This window comes from Apus apus, chromosome 2 (genome assembly GCF_020740795.1).
Source record: "Apus apus isolate bApuApu2 chromosome 2, bApuApu2.pri.cur, whole genome shotgun sequence".
Taxonomy (NCBI): domain Eukaryota; kingdom Metazoa; phylum Chordata; class Aves; order Apodiformes; family Apodidae; genus Apus; species Apus apus.
Window position 1 is genome coordinate 142,024,150 of NC_067283.1, and position 18,131 is coordinate 142,042,280.

The following is an 18,131-nucleotide window of genomic DNA, read 5'->3' on the forward strand; positions in this document are numbered from 1 at the left end:
ATTAATTGGCCTTTACTAAAAAACAATAACCAAAGCAATAGTTTAAAGCAATACATTAAAACACTCATTTAAAGCTGGTTTAATTATTAAATAGGTACTTACTCTACCTGATGATGGTGGGGTAGCTCCCTTTCAACTTCTGAGGAGTAATCATTTGAGGGGCATCCCCACTCAACAGGGAGAAAAATCCAACACAACTCATGGGAAAAAGTGTGTAAGAATCCCGCACAATCAAGAGTAGGACTGGGCTGTTATAGAATAAAGTGATTGGCTGTCACTCATTCATTGCCAAGCCAAGCCTCCTCTCCTTTCTCTGGGATCCTTCTAGCTTAGCAAAATACTTCTCACTCATAAAAACACTGCCTCTTTATCAGTTTTCTGTTTTTCTCTCTGTTTGGGCCCAGCTTATCCAGAGTATCTCCCAACACCAAGGTACTGCATGACCTTCCAACTATCTGGTAGTTGATTTTCACCAGAGAGCAAATGTAGAGTCTTTTTCCACTGAGTCAAAGCATCCAACACACCCACATCCTTATTGATGCCCACCCTGATCTCTCCACCCGAGATGGCAGCAATAGCACCTCCACGTGAACTCCTCTCTCTGCTCCCAGAAAGTGTGAGTTACTAACACTGCTCTCCATGGCATGATGCAGTGTGTCCCATATCCACTGAAAATCATCAACTGTTCTACTTTTAGATCACAGGCTTTCTGTAAGAGGCGCTTTTGTTCAAAGGTCGTCAAGTTGAACCAGCATCTCTCCCATGCTGATTTCTGATTTTAGTACTACCTTGGCTTTTGCAATCCCTCTTTGTATTGTGTCAGATTAAAATCACAGAGATGACAAAGAACATTGACACTACAAACAGATAACTCTTTAAATAAAGTTGTGATCAAAGCATCAAGTAGCCTAATAAAACCCAGGTGGCTTTAGCTTATAATACGCCATACTCATTATTTCAAGTGGCCCATTTAATACATTTCCAGGTGACAGCAAAAGGTTTGTTGCCAGTTCTTTCATTTCTGGCTCTGCTTATATATTTGATGCCTTTTGATAAGACAGTCTTATTTTTAAATGATTTAATTTTTTTTAAGTTTAAAAATACTTGTTTAAAGAGTTAGGCTTTTTGCCACATAAATGGATGTGGCTTTGTATTATTCACCATCTACATAAAGCTTAGCTAAATACCAAAGGACTCATGTTTGCCATAGTTTTATGTGGGCCAACGTGCTTGTCCTGGAAAGTAAAAAAAAAAAAAATGAATGGCAACTTTAAGAGACTTAACCTGCAAGTTTCAATTAAAAACATTCAACATTTTTAACTACTTTTGAAAGTCCTTACATTTAGAATGAGTGTAAGCTCTGACAGCAAGGAGACAAAAAATATTTTACTTTTATTCTTAATGCTAACTTTGTACTTTATGCATCCAAATACATAAATTAATTTTTCACTTTGAAACATCATTTTAAGCAAAGTGACTTTGGAGTTTCAGTTAAAAAAAAATCACAGAATGGAGTATGTGAATAACAGGAACCCATTTTCAAATGTCATTTTAAAAAGTAAAACCAAGAGCTAAAATTTCTACATTTGAGGACAGACAGACTGTTTTTAATTCTACACCACTGCATCAAAGCAGAATTTTACAAGGAACTCTCTCATTCCTCAACCTGCCATTCATTATTTCAAGTAGTATCTTGCTTTCTCTCCCGTTCCAAGCATATTTTAATTTCTGACCCACTATTTCAATTCCTTTTCAAACAAAGGAGGGGATGAAATTTTTGCATGGAAACCAGGTTTAGAAGTCTATGAATTTTAAAATGCTATGTCATTTAGGCTTCCAAATCCCCATCAGTCTTCATTTGTAACTGAAATTTCAGTTTCCAAATTAGCCAGGTAGAAATGCCAATATTCCACTGAAGGTCATTAAGACCTGGACACCTAAACTGCTGTGCTACTTCTAAAAATGCTTGAGCAAGTATGTGTTTGTACAACGTTTAGGACAACCAGAGTCTGCTGACACCCCTGGGCACAAGCACAGCTAAGCATAAAACATGCTGCTTTTCCTAGTTTGAAAGCCACACAGCTTTAAGGATTGGAGCACTAACCCTGTTCCAATTTACATCTAAACATTTCTTATTCCCAGTCCTCATTTCCTCAGCATTCCTCTTGTCTTCAGCTCGGTGCCTATTAATAGGAAACCAACACTATATGCATCCAATTCTAGTTTCTGTAAATTGATCAATCCTCAGCTGTCCTTTCATCAAATAACACACCACCCAATGATTTTCAACACTGTACCACTCTAACAAGTCCATGACCAAAAAAAAAAAACCCAACAAAAAAACCTCAAGCAAAAAAAAAATTCCTGGGAGACATTTCATTCCTATTTTTTTTGCTTTGAAATTATTCTTCCTATTCCTGAGGAGAATTGCCATGTTCAGTCTAGTTCTTGAATACTTGGTGCTGCAACCTTGACTTTCTTGTACATGATGGGAGCTACATATCTACAGAGCAACACATCAAGTTTAGAAAATCCTCCTCAGAAGAATTAAAATAATAATTCTAAAAAACCTGCCCTTGTAGCTTTAGTAACTTCTTGTAGCACTCGGGAATGTTTTTTAACTAGAAGAACCACTTGGTTCAGGGGTCAAAGACCTTCAGAACTTCCTGAGGGTAAGACCTCCATTTTTAAGAGCGCTTGTTGTTCCCCTGTGTGAGAAAGGCTTTCGAGCCTCAGTGTGTACCAGGAGTGGCACCCAGTGTCCAAACTGCATCCTTACAACAGCATCTTCAATTCCCTTCTAAAATGGTCTTCCCTCATTCCTTTCTCCCAGGCTGTCGCCACAGAAAATCAGTAGCTCTAGGCTTAAACTGTACGTTTCATGAAGTATACTTTAAGTAAATCAGTTTATATAAAGCTTTGCCAAACTGTTGTAATCAACATTGCATGAGATTAATTAAATTTTCAACTATTTAAAGTGGAGAAAAACTATGAAGCCTGATAATATTCTCCAATTAAGTGATAGAGCTACATATTTAGACTCTGAATGAAATCAACATTTGCGTAGACTATGGTCTTTCAGCTGCACTCAACAACTGATTTAAGAGCCACAAGTGAATTTATTCCCCATCATTAGTAGTGCTTTAATAGCCCAAACCAATTTGCCCAAACATGCTTTGTTAGAGCAGAACTAAAAATCACTTAAAGAATTAGGGAAAAAAACCCTATTCTCATGTTTTGCAGCTACACGGGATTTTAAAGATCATCTATTGTATTTGGCTAAGACAACAGAGTAAAAATGAGACTAACAAATCTAGCAAATAAAGTCCTTTTGTTTCCTCTCAAAATTGATCAGAGGGATAAGACTTTGATTTAAAAAAAGATTCAAACCCAGAGTAAACTACAAAAACAGGAAAGTCTCCCCCAACCTGTCGCAAAAGCTGCAATTTCTGCTTTTTGTTTGTTTCACTATCTCAAACAGTTCAGAGTTGCACAAACTGGATGAAGGTAAAGCATTTAATTATTAGAGTAATTATCTGAAAGCATGAAATAGCTATTACTCTATCAGTAGGTAAGACAGTACGAAGCAATACAAGCTGCTAAAAAACAAAACCAAAACAAACAAACAAAAAAAAACAAACACAAAAAACCCCCCAAAAAACACCAAACCCCAAAAAACAAACAAGTGGGGAAAAAAAAAAGGAAGAAAGAAAACACAAACCAAACAAAGAAAAACAAACAAAAAAAACCACCCCAAAACCGGAACATGCTGGGCAAGGAGAGGGAATCTATATCCATCCTCATGTCAAAGTCAAACTGCAAATACCCCTTCCAGTAATTCTGCCACACTTCAGCTGGTCACTTTTCTAGTTCACTAACATCAAAACCAAAAATCCACCATAACCTTTTGTCCCTCAAAAATGAAGTCTAGTGCTGCCTTTCTTACTATCTGCTTTGCATGTGCTTGTTTGAGGAACATGAAATGCACCTCTTCAGGAGCCAGATGCCTTACAACTGAGTGACATTCTGAGTTCATGAGAACATAAAAGGTTAGATCTCAGTTATACTGCGAAACTCTCTGAACCAGCTTTTCTTTCTAAAGCAAAGGCACAAAACTGGCACAACTTAGCAGTTTACCGACAACTCTAAAATGCTGATGTTCAGTGCGTGTAATGCCTCCCTAACTTACCCCTTTAATTTCTCTGCTGCATAAACGCACACTATAAAGTTATCAAGATATACCACACAGATTAGGTTTATATATATATATACACACACATAAAAATAAATGTGTATTTCTATATATATATATATTCACACTCATATCCATACATAAATATTGAATAGGGTTGTTCAAATCTTGTTGAATTATTTCCCTGTTAAGATTTATTTTGCTTCGATGAGACTTCCACTTGCAAAAACATGCATACATTGCACAGCAAACATATCTCTGTTAGGTGCCTAATATGGCCAGGGAAACCATTTTGATTATTCTGTGCCTGCTTATGCATTGTCCTACAAAACAATAAGATAGAACAGCAAGAAACTAGCAATTAAGAGAGTCTGAATGCACATCGGGAATCACTAAAATCCACACTAGCCAAGTCAGGAACAATATGACTGATGAATAGGCCATATTATATTAAGATTGTTAGCAAGTGTTAAAAAATTATCCTTAGCAGATGTCCCTTATGACCTAAATATATCACACAAAGAACATGCCTGCCCTGTTTTCTAAAAACGTTTTAAGAAATCTTTCCATTTCTATTATTGACTAAAACTCTACAGTGCGGCATATCGGCTAAAGTACGTGCGTCAAGGATTTATCACACTAAACCTACAAAAACATGTATTTTATCCAAGAATAAACAATCTATTTTAATGCATATGTTTCTACTGCATGAATTTATGCTAAACTGAAGCATGTAATCCAATAAAAGAAATCAAACTGTATTCAGCAAACAGCTAAACAAAAGCTGCATACTACAGCAACTTCTCAACCAACACACCACAAACCAAAACAGAGCAAATGTCTTGAAGTTAGACAAATGAGAACAACTTCATCTGCAATAAATACATTTTGTAGATACAGTAAATAAGGAATTACATAAATTTAACCTACTATATATACACTATTACATCTGCTGCTATGCACACCCTGTTCATTTTCAGTAGAGTTTTAAAGAAGCTCTTATTTCCTCAAATGTTGCCATTATTAAGGTTCTATACACTAGCTCACCAAATTACACAAAAATGCAAGATTTGCTCAGTTTGAGCTTTTCCTGTTTCTCCATAAATTTCTGGCTGCACCTCTGGTTTTAAAAACACAGTAATCATAAACAAATAATGCTAAAATATAGGCCTAAACATAAGTTCTGCTAAGGATTTTTCTCTTTTCTATCAAAGACTAGCATTTATCTGGAAAATCTTTTCAGTTTAGTAATCTTTGTGAATCCATTTTTTATCCCTTCAACTCCACTGCTGCAGTAGGTTTCCTGTTAGCAAAACGGATTTCAACATTTTCCCTCAAATATTCAATTCAATATTCAGTACTGAACCTTGGGCCAGTAACACAACTCTGTCTTTCCACCTACAAAATAAACATTATAAACAAAAAAGGTGCAACTTGTTCTCTACAGCTTGAGTATATATCACTTCCTTCTAGAAGAGAAAAATGCTACATAACTTTCCCAGATTATGCAGCTGAAAGATCCATAAAACATTGTGGAGCAAGAAACAAGAACTTAGTTTTTTAATTTACTACTACTACTTATTTCAATTAGTTTCTTTTATTTTCCACCCAGATGTATTGATTTGCATTGTTTTTCAATAGATCTACAGTAATTTCCTTCATTTTGGCTCTCAAAATAAAATATTAGCATGTGGGATTTGTTCATTTTGCCATGCTTTTCTTCAGCTCCCTCAAGTTTATTCCAGCATTCTTCAGGGAAGGAAATGGCTAAATACTTGCATTAGCTAAAAAGGAAAGGAGGGGGAATGGAAAGAGGTAATAAGAAGGTGTTAAAAGAGCAGTCTCTTCCTCTTGGTCCAGTCACATGGGAAGAAGTGTTAGCATAAGAGCAAATGCATGCAGAGTCAAAATATCTGGCCAAACCTACAGGGAAACACAGGGACCACAAGCAATCAGGTCTCTTAAAAAAGGACATGATACAGGATCCAGATGAAAGTAAAACACACAAAAAGCACAGAGTGATCAATCTAGGCAGACCAATGGAAATGTCCGCTCCTGCAGAGCATTGTCTACGACTGAAGACTCATAAACAAGGATGAAAATGTAGAAAGCTTTTACCAGAATTGACAACACCATCTTTACATGGTCTGGGCTTCCTTCTGGATGAAGTCCTACTTCCTCCAAAAACAAAGGTAGCTTAAAACTTCTACTTTTCTAACCCTTAGGTACCCAAGGCGGCACCTACCTCAGTTGGGTACGACGAATACAAGGATCTCCTAAGATGTCTATTGTATGTTCTAGCAATTGCCTGAAAAAAAATCTCTTTCCTTAAAATACAAATGTTTATATCCAGACTTTTTTCCTGAACTGGGGTACAGCAAAATTCAATGCTCAGTAAATGACAGAGTGCATCGGGGGGTGGGAGTGTAGGGGGGAATCCAGCAGCTTCACCTTTGCCATATGTTTGCAGTATCATTTCATAAACTAATTTGTAGCAGAACAGCTAAAAAAATTACTTGGGAGTCTGCTTTTAGTAAGAATTAGTACATTAGATATTGTTTACCATAACATTTCCACAATTCAATGATAAAACGTAAAAACGAGGTAATTTGCATTCGTGTCATTCGAAGTGTGGATGAATATAAAATATTTTCTTAATTCAGAGTTCTTTCATATTCTCAAAACTGAACAATATATTAAATGAAAATGTAAAAATAAAAAACCCTTCATTTTTTTTGTGATTAATCAAAAATTGTTTTAAAAAGTTTCAAGAACTCAGGGTAAATAACCTGTACATTTTCTCCCTCCTAATAAACACTTAGTTTTCAAATTACTATCACAATTTATAACATAAACATAAAATTCACAGACTGATGCCTGAAACCAAAGAGCAGATATGAAACATCTGAATATTCTTTTATTATTTAATTGGTTATCCTCTCCTGTGCACTTTAATGTCTGTAGTCATAGCTGAATTGATATTTAGCAAGAAAAAATCAAATTCAGAATAGCTCACTTGTAATATTTTACCTAAATTTCAGAAAATTTTAAAAAAAATGGGCTTTCATATTGCTTTTTACACAAACATTAATGAGTTTCTGCAAGTGTTACAATATGAAATATCCATCTAGTAAACTGAATTATCACATATCATTATTATAAATAAATAATACAGTTAATATACAACACAAACTATAAAGTATAAATTTCCTGGCTTCAAGTTCAAAACTTGTGTATAGTGAAATGGCTGAATGCAAAACTGAGTTGGATACACTCTTCGAGCTTGATCTAATGCTGCTAAAAGAAAGTGAAATACAGCAAAACACCTCTCACTTAAAACAGATGCTTCTCTAACTTCATTTCAAGGACAATTAAGTGATGATTGTTAAGCATAATTTTCTGTCAAGTTCAGCACAAAAATTTATTTACATATGTTAATATCCATTGCAATCCTGGATTACTTAAAAAAAAATATTAAACAGTGCCTGAGTTTTTTCAAAATCTAGGCAACCACAAGGTTTTTAGGTTTAAAATTAAAGAAAAATGCCATGAAATTTGTTTTCCTTAGGAAAAAAAAGATTGTACAGCATTTCTGTGTTTAAAAGCAAATTCTACTAATTTCTTTCACAGCAAAATCTTAATGGAACTGGATTTAAATAAAACTTTGATATGGCTGGTGCTTAAAGAAGCAAAAATATTTCTCTCTTTTGATTCAAAATTAAGATGCTGAACAAGAGGATTTACCTGCCACTTTAAAGCATTGTCTCGACAGTAAAATATCAACTTGAAAATCCAGAAATGCAATTAAAAAAAAGCATCTCAGACATTTTAGGCAGTACATGTCAGAAAAGAAACAGTTTATACGCAGTTTTTAAGTCGACACAGTCTGGCAGTATAAACCTACTTAAATAAGCTGTCTAATAAGATCCATCACAAGTGTATCTCCATTTTCTTAGTTACTTGTGGTATAATTTGGAAGTGAAGAAGAGAACCTGCAAAACAAGAAAGCTCCTGTTCTGCTTTTAGGATACATATACCCACAAAAAAGTCTCTGAATCAAATTCCACCAAACCTTACAATTCAGTACAACATACAGCACATTTAGGCTGGTTTCAGAAACAAACAAAACACAGTCAGTACAGCTCTATTCAATTCAATGCACTTCGTAACATTTTCAGAATTCATCTGTATAAAAGATGATATGAACCTTATCAGATGAAAATGGTTGTTCTCCCCTCTCTGCCTGCAAGCCCCAGGTTTCCAGGCTCGGCAGCAGCCCGGCCCGGGGCCGGTGAGCTGGGTACGAGTGCCCTCTAATGGGGGCTCTGCCGAGACCGCCGGCTGCCGCGCTGCCTTCAGCCCACCGCCTGGTTTAGACGAGCTTGAAAATGGAGGTGAGGATACTTCCACTCTTCACATTCCTCTGCTATATTAAAGATAATCAAAAGCACTTTTTCGTCGGACATTACAAAAACACACTTAGGGGTTCGTTGCTTTATCTGCTACAGACAAGTCCATGTACCAGTGCACAGAAGGCACTTCAGACTGTGCCCTGAGAAGTAGCCTTTTATCTGAATTTCTTCTTCTTTGCCCAATAAAGGCAAAACCCTCCACAGGGATAACTCTGCACAGTATAAAAACTTAGGCAAAACAGTTACCATGCTGCATGCCTGCTACTCCACTTGAACCATTACAGTTATGCAAACAGTGTCGGGTATTGGTTTCCTTTCAGGAAACAAAGAACTCACACTAGTGACAGGTAAGCACAAAATAACTCAGCTGTGATAAGCAGCTTTATTAAAGAACCCTGATTATGTGATACATCTTATTACATTACAACTAAGCACATCTAACAATCAAACTCTCAGTTAATCAGTATATTCCAGAAACAGTTTTGGCAACTCACAAAAAAACCCCTAAAATATGGAAGGCTAGATGAGACTGTTTTGAGAGCTTAACAACTGATCATCTGTCATAATACTGAGAATTTCTCATATAAATTAATCCTCACCAAGTCTAGGGACTATTTCACTAATTCTTTACACCCAACTATCAGTTGGGTGTAAACCCAACTTAAAATTCAATATCATTTTTACATAGAGGTCTAAGTGAAACTTCATAAATGCACACAAACCTGATGAGCTATTGCCAGCACTTAGTAATTGAAAAGTCAACATTTACGGAGTATAGCTTTCTTCTCAAACTACTATAGGAACTTCTGAAAAACATGGTTGAGGAATTCAGATAAATGGACTACAACTGGAACCAGAACCTAGGTTAGGATTTAGGAGCTTTTGGGTTATCTGTTCCTGTCCTTAGTGAAATAAAAAATTTCACATAACTTTATTTCTGCATTTCATAAACATTCCATTTTCTTACAATAAAATATGCATTACCTACTGCAATTTTTGTCAACTGTTATACTGAAAGAGAATAAACAATGAAAAAAAAAAAACCACTATAAAATCTGTCAGCTAAAATTGCACCTGCCTATTCAGAGCACAGTTACAGCATGCTCAAATTCCATCCTGCAACAACGCAAGAGAAATAAAAGACATGCCTCCAACAATAAACCTCTGAGTTAGAATACCAGCAGATTTAAAATGGGAATAACCAGAATCTGTTTTCATAAGAAAAACTGAAAATATTTAACCTTGACAGAAGTCTTTACAGAAAGGAGATGAATCAACACAGCTAGGGAGCTGTAATTTAATGGCATGAGGACTTCTACAGCAATACTAGCAAAAGAATTCAACCTTCAGAGTCCATTTGTTCCCTACAAGGAGATTCTGGTTTAACCATAAAGGGGTTTCAAGCACCTGAGAGGTTCATGCTACCTTACCAGTTGCACTCACAAGGCTATTTGTGGAATTACACTATTCACTTACGAAAAGAAAAAAATGTAACTTTAAAAGACAGGAGCATTTTTTAGTAAGATGCTTTTTACAAACCCCAAACAGTCCACCAAACACCACTGCACCTATGCACTGAGACACAAGATGCTGGAAAGCCTAAGAACTCCAGTGACTTTAGTATTGAAGCCCCTGTAATGTCAAACCAGCGTAGCAGACCACAGGCTTTTCACTTCAAGAAATACAATCTCAAGAACAAGTCCTCCAATCATAAAACAGGAGGGGCCTAAACACAGCCAACATTCACTCCATTCTCATAGCAGCAGGCAACAGTTCAAATGCACACATTTGGTTAATTGCTTTATCTTAAATTAACTTTTCTAAGCATGTTCCCTTTAGCTGCTTGAAGCCCTCTGTTTCTGCAAGAATCACATATCGCTGATCATTGTACTAGCAGTACTGGAGGCAAGGCTCAGAAGCCTGAACTGCTCCTACCCCCAGCCAATTAAAACGATTAAAAATACTATATAGGAGCCATGACATGTTTGTTCTTATGCAACTGCATTCATTTGAGGCTAAATAGAAACTCGAAGCAAAGAAACTGGTGAGCATTTTTGTGGAAATGTTGCACCACGTTATTTCTAGTTACTGACTAATGATGCAACTAAGAACAACATGCATCACAGAAAAACAAAGGTATTATGATCTTTAAACATCTAGATACCCCTAACCTGAAACTGAAAACCAAAATTAACCTCCTCAGGTAAGAAAGAAAAAAATCATGTTGGGGGAGGGGAGCATGAGAAGGCAGCAACATCACCTTTTCTTCTGTCCCATCTCAGAGGGAATCTAATGAAACCCCCACACAGTTATGAAAGAATAAAAAGTTACAGCCTTCTAGAACTTATTTTGATTGATAATTATATAACTGTCTTGAAGTTTCTATTGGCACAATTACCACAGCATTTAATTTATTATCTCAGCTTTGTAAGTTAAGTACTAAAATACACCAGGTATGTTTCAAAATGTTTCAAATGTTTCAAAACACCTTATCAAAATAACGTCTCACAAGATCTATAATGAATCACAAGATGCATACTACATTTTCAACTGTTGCTTTCCATGAAAGGAATATAAATTCCCTATAAACAGGGTGAAGAGCTACTCAATTAATAGCACTGAACATAAAAACAATGAAGTGCAAAGGACTGAACTTAACATGTCACTTAGAGGCATGATTTATAGTCAAGAATAATGCATCTACTTCTGAGGAAAAAAATACACCTCATACATTACACCTTTTTTGTAAACTTTAACTGAAAAGAAGGAAAAACTATGCTCAGACAAGAGCTTGGAAGTGTCCTAAAGAGAAAGTAATCCTCAGAAAACCACCCTCACAAAGACAAGCTTGGGTACTGCATCATTTCAGAGAAGTGCCTAAGCCAAAAATCCTTACAGCAGAAATCTGAGGTGAATCCATCAGGTGGAGGATGGGGGGGGGGAGCACAAGAATAGGGCTTATGTGTGTACTTAACTGAAAGTACTTTCTTAAAATTAAAGATCTGTGTTTTGAGAAATAAATTTAATGCCTATGAGGATCTAAGTGCAGTAAGGAAACAGTTACTTGAAAAGTAAATGCCTGAACAAGTCCAGAGCACAGCCCCAAAATATCAAACATTCTTGTTGAAGCATCTTCTGCTGAAGACTCAACATACCTCTGTTCTGCAGTCTTCCTCCATTATTTCACACATAATCAACTAAACTTCACGTATGTATTTCTAAAACATACGTCTCTATTTCTTCCAACCCCTCCAAAAATCTCATGTTGCAGCAGACCAACCTAAGAGCTTAAGACTTTCCTGACAGGAAAATCTTACCGAAAAATTACACTTTGTAAAAAAGAACTGTAGGAAGACAACACTGCAGGAGAAACTTTCTAAGATTAAAAACACCTGTGGATTCATAAATGGTAGACAATCTTCCCAGATTTGACATAAAAATTACTCAAAGCTCAAAAAAGCCTCTCATGTTTTCTGTGGTTTCTAGAGTATTTCAATTCTAACTGCACTAAAAAAATTTCTTGCACTAAAATAAGAAGTTTGAGAATCAAAAATTTCATCTTTGAAGGACTTCTGTTGTAGGAAATAGTCAATATGCATTATCTCTGGCATTAGCAGCAAGAGACAAAATGGCACCATAACAAAAGTGTATCTAAGCATATCTGAAGAAATATGATTGTCACTAACAAGTTAAAAATACGTTTTACTCATTCTTAAATGTTATGTACACCTATTTTAAGTTCAAATTAAGGATATTTTATTAGCACCCTCAAAAATGTGTTTTACATTAGATTTGATCAGTTTAAAGAAGGAAAACATTATCTTAAATGTCTCTTGCCAACTATCCAACAGTTTGTTTGCTCAAGTACCACCCTCCTGTACATAAGCTCAATACTCCTAGCAATGATCACCTGAAGACTACATGAGAAATGAGTATTTTTCAGGGGACCTGTTCCTAGAATTCTCCAAAATGATACAGAATAAATTATTTGTTGGTGTATTAATTCAATTCTCAGCACAGCAGATTAGGAGTTTGCCAAGAGACAACCATACCACAGTTGCTCCCTGACTCAAGCACCACATTAATTTAAGACAATTAGGACTCTCTTGTGTCTTGCTTTTTTTTTTTTCCATATAGCAAACCGTCTAATTCCACGACAGAAGCAATGGGCAGCTGAGAAACCTTTACCAGGTTGCAAAGAATTCTCAATATTATCCCTGTTTTAAAGGGAGTCTAAGACTCTTTTGTAATAAGATAAAATATTAATTTTAATATTATCTAACCTCATTAGAAGACTGAGCAGTTTATACTAATCTCACTCTAACTGAACTATCAAAATTAGACAGAATCAAGCTTCCAACAGCAGCTACTTTGAGTTAAACTGTCTTTCTTAATATCCTAACAAAGAAGCATTTCTATTAGCATTATTAAATACACACACATATATCTATTACCCATATTAGAATTGTAAGCCTTTTGAGTCTATTTTATAAATTTTATACTGTTCTGGGTCAAGCCTATTATATTGATATACAGGAGTGATAACAAAACATTACAAGGACCAGTAAGGAAACACTAAGAAAGAGAGAAACCACTGATGCTACTTCTAGGTCACTTGGAAAAAGCCAGAATATCATCCAGATTTCAAGTTAACCAGTGCCTCTTAAATTCAGAAAGCTCTGCACTCCAGGCTTCCCAGGAGTACTTAACACACATAAATAAATCCACAGAGGTAATCTATATGCCTGAATACATGTACAGGTATATGTTCAGACACGTATTCACGGACAGCCATTTTCGTAAAAAGCTTTAGATTCTATATGAATTATAGACTGGAAACTTATGGAACTTCCTGTTGTGAACTGTCTTACTCTAAAATAGGTGTGTCCACATAATACAGTTTTTAATCCCTGTAACTTTCCTTATATAGACAATATTTCAGTTGGATATGCAGCGTGGCATTACGAATAACCAGTTGATACCTTGAGTCTAATAAAAACACTCTCTGACCCTTCAAACAAGTTTCTGGTGACTGGGGAAAAAAAAAATACATATTCTTTTTTTAACATATGGATTATTTTAATTTAAGTTTTGCAAAACTGTAACCATTACCTTCATCAAAATCTGCATCATCTTCTGTATGCTGGGGGAAAGGGAAGCAATTTGTAATTTCAAGTCTGTCATCCACCACAAGACCCAGCAGCACTCCCTGGACCACTTCATTCCCTTGTCCTTCTTCCTGGTAATGTTTAATGATCTTTAACACAACCTACAACATAAAAAACAAGAAAGCCATATTATGCAATGTTGTTTTTTTTCTTCAAACTATATATTTGGAATTTTTAAACAGTTGAAGTGTTTCATAAATTAGAGCTGCAAACCAAATGCGCTACTGGCTTAAACACCAGCAATTTTTACACAGGTTAAAGTACTGGAGATCGTCTTAATATTACAGAATAATAAAAAAGACCAGTAAATGAATGGTCAAAATGCATTGTTAAACCGATTTTCTGAAACATTCTTCTAAAATAAAATGTTGACCTTTTTTATTTTACCTTGTGCTGTAAGTGTTAAAAGCTATCTTGCAGCTCCCTCCTGAGGGAAACATTGCACAAGAAACTACTGAAACACCTTCAAAGTAACTGCAGAAGGTAAAATACATCAAATTTCAGTTCATTAACCTTCAAAATTACAGTTTTACTTCAGATGATAATGCAGTTAATATTTTCACAAACTATGTGTCATAGGATATTTAAGAATAATGAATGTTAACAAAAAAAGGAGGACAAATTACTCATCATATTTTAGTAATATTATTCTCACTTCCTTCCCTAAATCTGAACTCTACAATGAATAATTCTCATGTGATGATATTGCAAATTGAAACAGGATGAACAAACACATTCATAAATAGTCAATCATTTGGTACAAATGCTTTACACTTAAGTAAAATTTTATGCTTAACAAGAATGAAAACAAGACAATAACCACAAATACAGAACTGAAAGAATTTCTGCTTCATTCAGAATACATGGGGTCTAGTTCACCAAACCCTAATCCATCCAAGCAAAATAAAAAAGAACATGTCTGATGACTACGTAGCCATTAGAGCAATACTACTATACTGTCTGTTGGCAAACAGGCTAATCTAAAGGATTTCAGCTCAACCATGCCAAGAATAGATCTTCTACAAATACTAGTATTTACTGAACAGTCTAGAAAGGGGAGTTAAGCTCATATTTACACATCAGGAACATGTATTTCTCCCTAGCTTTCTCCTTTATGTCACGCTTGGAAGTGATTAGTGACATCCAACATGGCTTCACAAAGGGCAAATTGTACCTTAACAAATTTGGTATCCTTCTATGACAGGGTTACAGTACTGATGGATAAGAGAAGAGCAGCTGAGTAGTCCTCATCTACCTGGACTTGCACAAAGCATTTGACACTGTCCTGCACAACATCCTTGACTCTAAATTGGCAAGACACGGACTTGACGGATGGACAACACAGTGAATAAAGAATTGCTTTGATGGCTGCCCTGCATCATGATCAATCACTTGATGTTCAAGTGGAAATCAGTGACAATTGGCATTCCTCAGCGTTTGGTATAGGGACCAGCACCATTTAACATCTTTGTCAGTGACACGGATGCATGCTGGCAACTCATGGATTGAGTGCACCCTCAGCAAGTTTGCCAACAATGCCAAGCTGTGTGGTGCAATAGAAACGCTGGATGGAAGGGATGCCATTCAGAGGGATCTTGACAGGCTTGAGAAGTGGGCCTGTGCAAACTGCATGTTCAACAAGGTCAAGTTGAGAGAGTTGAGGTTCTTCACCCTGGAGAAGAGAAAGCTCCAGGATACCTTACAGCATCCTTCTTGCACCTGAAGGGGGCCTACAGGAGAGCTGAGGAGGAACTTTTTATAGGGGCATGTGATGACAGAAGGGAGAATGGTTTCACACTGAAAAAGGGTAGATTTAGATTGAATATTAGGAAGCAATTTTTTTTTATGTGAGGCTAGTGAGATATTGGCACAGGTTGTCCAGAGAAGTTGTGGATGCTCCACCATTGGAAGTGTTCAAGACCAGGTTGGCTCGGGGTTAGAGCAACCTGGTCTAGTGGAAGGTGTCCCTCCTCATGCAGGTAGGTTGGAACTAGATGATCTTCAAGGTCCCTTCCAATCCAAACCATTCTATGATTCTAATTTTTAAAAGACCATTAATGAATTAAAGCACCACAGTATAAGTTAAGCAGAAGAAAAAGGTAACTAGAAAGGAAATTATTTACAAATGCATTGCCTTCTTGGGGTAAAGAGAGAAAACAAAGAGCCTGAGGACGTGAGGGACAAAGAAACTGAAATACCTTTTTCCAAGTAAGCTGGATGTAAGTATTAACAGGATTAACACTCACTCCTTGTTTACTCACAATACCACTAACTTGTGCTTTCTCTTGCATCTAGACATGCTTGCATTGAAGCTTCTCAATTACTGGTAGATAACACCATTTCACTCTAATTCACATCTGCCTCTCAAATCCCTTGAAGCCATACCTTTTTATTTATCCAATTTGTCGGATTAAAAAAACAAGTCTACAGAGCAGAGGCACAAAGAGAAACTTTGGTTACGTATACCTCATTTCATGGGATAACGGTGTGGAAATTAAGACCAGTAGGCAGTGCTGAAAGCAATACAGTAAACACTATTTCAGGATCACCTGGATGTAGAAGATCTCTTCTACTACAGAGCCAGCATATAAACAATATTCAACTTGCATTTAGTGTAAAATTCAGTTTATCATATATTTGCCATAAGCTCTGTCCTTCAGTCAAGAAATCCGTAACTAACCAGACAGATTACAGCACGGCATGGTCTATACCTACTATATAACTATTCTTAATATCTTTACAATCTTGTAAGTTTCACCTTTTCCAGTATTTTTTCATTTGCTCTTGAGTTTTCTATGCACACTCAGTGTCCCTGTTATTGTGAATCCTGTTTGTCTGTTTGATTCCATTCCAGGAGCATCTTGAGAGAATGCCAATTTTATTGCAGCATTTCTGATTATAATTGCTCACAGAAAGCAGCAGCAAATGAAAAGAGCATGGGCTGTCATTAAGTATTAGTGATTTTTTAGGAGATAAAACTAGGAAGTTCAAAATCCTTAAATGCTAACTAAATACCCCAATACACAATGAAGTTATTACACAAGTCTGCAGTTTTCAACCTTCAGCCTGAAGACCACAGCAGACATTATCCAGGGAGACACAGATCCCAAATAGGCTTGCAGACCTACCTGCAAGCTTATTTTCTGAGAGGGGTAGCAGAGAAGGTCATCAACTCACTACTCCAAATTTTTACACCTGTTAGCAAGCTGCAGAAGTTCAGGTTTATGGCTGCACTGGAAAATATGTTAGCTACTGAAGTAACTTATAAAAAGATAAATTAACAAGTCTGAGAAATGACACACGATGCTTGTTTTCATTCTGTTCTTTGTTCTGGAGAGTTTTATTTAGTGCCTAAGACACAAGTCTTTAGTATAACAGGTTGCCCAGAAAGCTGGGAGACATTCAGGTTTAGGTTGGACCGGGCTATGTGCAACCTGATGTAGTTGAAGACGTCTTTGCTCACTGCAGGGGGGGGTTGAACTAGATGACCTTTAAAGGCCGCTTCCAACCCAAAACATTCCCTCGTTGTGCAAACTGTTTTTAAATACCCTGAGACCTTACACTGCTATACCACTGCTACATGAAATTAATAGTAGCCAAACAACACTTCAACTGTTTCTGTTTAAGTAATGTGGCTGGTCAACCAGAGAGACTATGTACTTAAGTAGAAGAAGTACCAAGTAATTTGACTTACTGTTTAAAAAAAAATGAAGGAAAAAAAATAAATCAGATTTCTAAATTCTGATACCTCTGAACACACAAGTCACTAATCATATGCAGTAAACACAAATAGCATGTAAAAAATATTCAGGAACACAAAGTCTCTAGAAAAGGATATACAAGTAACTCCTAAATGAAAATCAAGAGTCCCCCAGTCTTGTAAATTTAATGTGCAAAATACCAAAGCAATTTAATCACTTGGAGTAGCCACTTGTCAGATTTTAATGGCCACTAATCCTCAATGAGTGAAAAAAAAAAAAAAATAGAGCTTGCAGTTCAGCAGTGCTTACCTTTTAGATCTTAAAAGCATTTTTCCAACATTAAGAATAAAGTCATATTACAAAAAAGAACCATTCCGAAACTACTAAAAACTTCAAACTACCACCAATTGCCAGCATCTGGGGAGAGGATGAGGAGAGAGTGTAAATGACATTGTTACATAGCTGTTTTCAAACCAACCATAACCAACATGGGCATCAAAGGTGCCACTATGCCCCCGCATCGTCTCAATACTTAATGCTAGTGAAACTGTGATTAATATTTAGCTTGGCAAAAGACTCTTGAAAGTTATTACTACTAATAGTGTTTGATATATTCTGAATAAATTTGTATCACATATGGAGCCTTCTCCATATGAAT

At 36.1% G+C, this 18,131-nt stretch overlaps 1 protein-coding gene across 1 annotated transcript in view; it reads right to left on the reverse strand.

Moving 5' to 3' along the window:
* Positions 1 to 18,131, reverse strand: part of EIF3H (eukaryotic translation initiation factor 3 subunit H) — an 88,825-nt gene that overhangs the window by 54,267 nt on the left and 16,427 nt on the right. Inside the window, exon 2 of the mRNA XM_051609792.1 lies at positions 13,717 to 13,873. Within this exon, the coding sequence (XP_051465752.1) occupies positions 13,717 to 13,873 (157 nt within the window). The remainder of the gene's footprint in view (positions 1 to 13,716; positions 13,874 to 18,131) is intronic.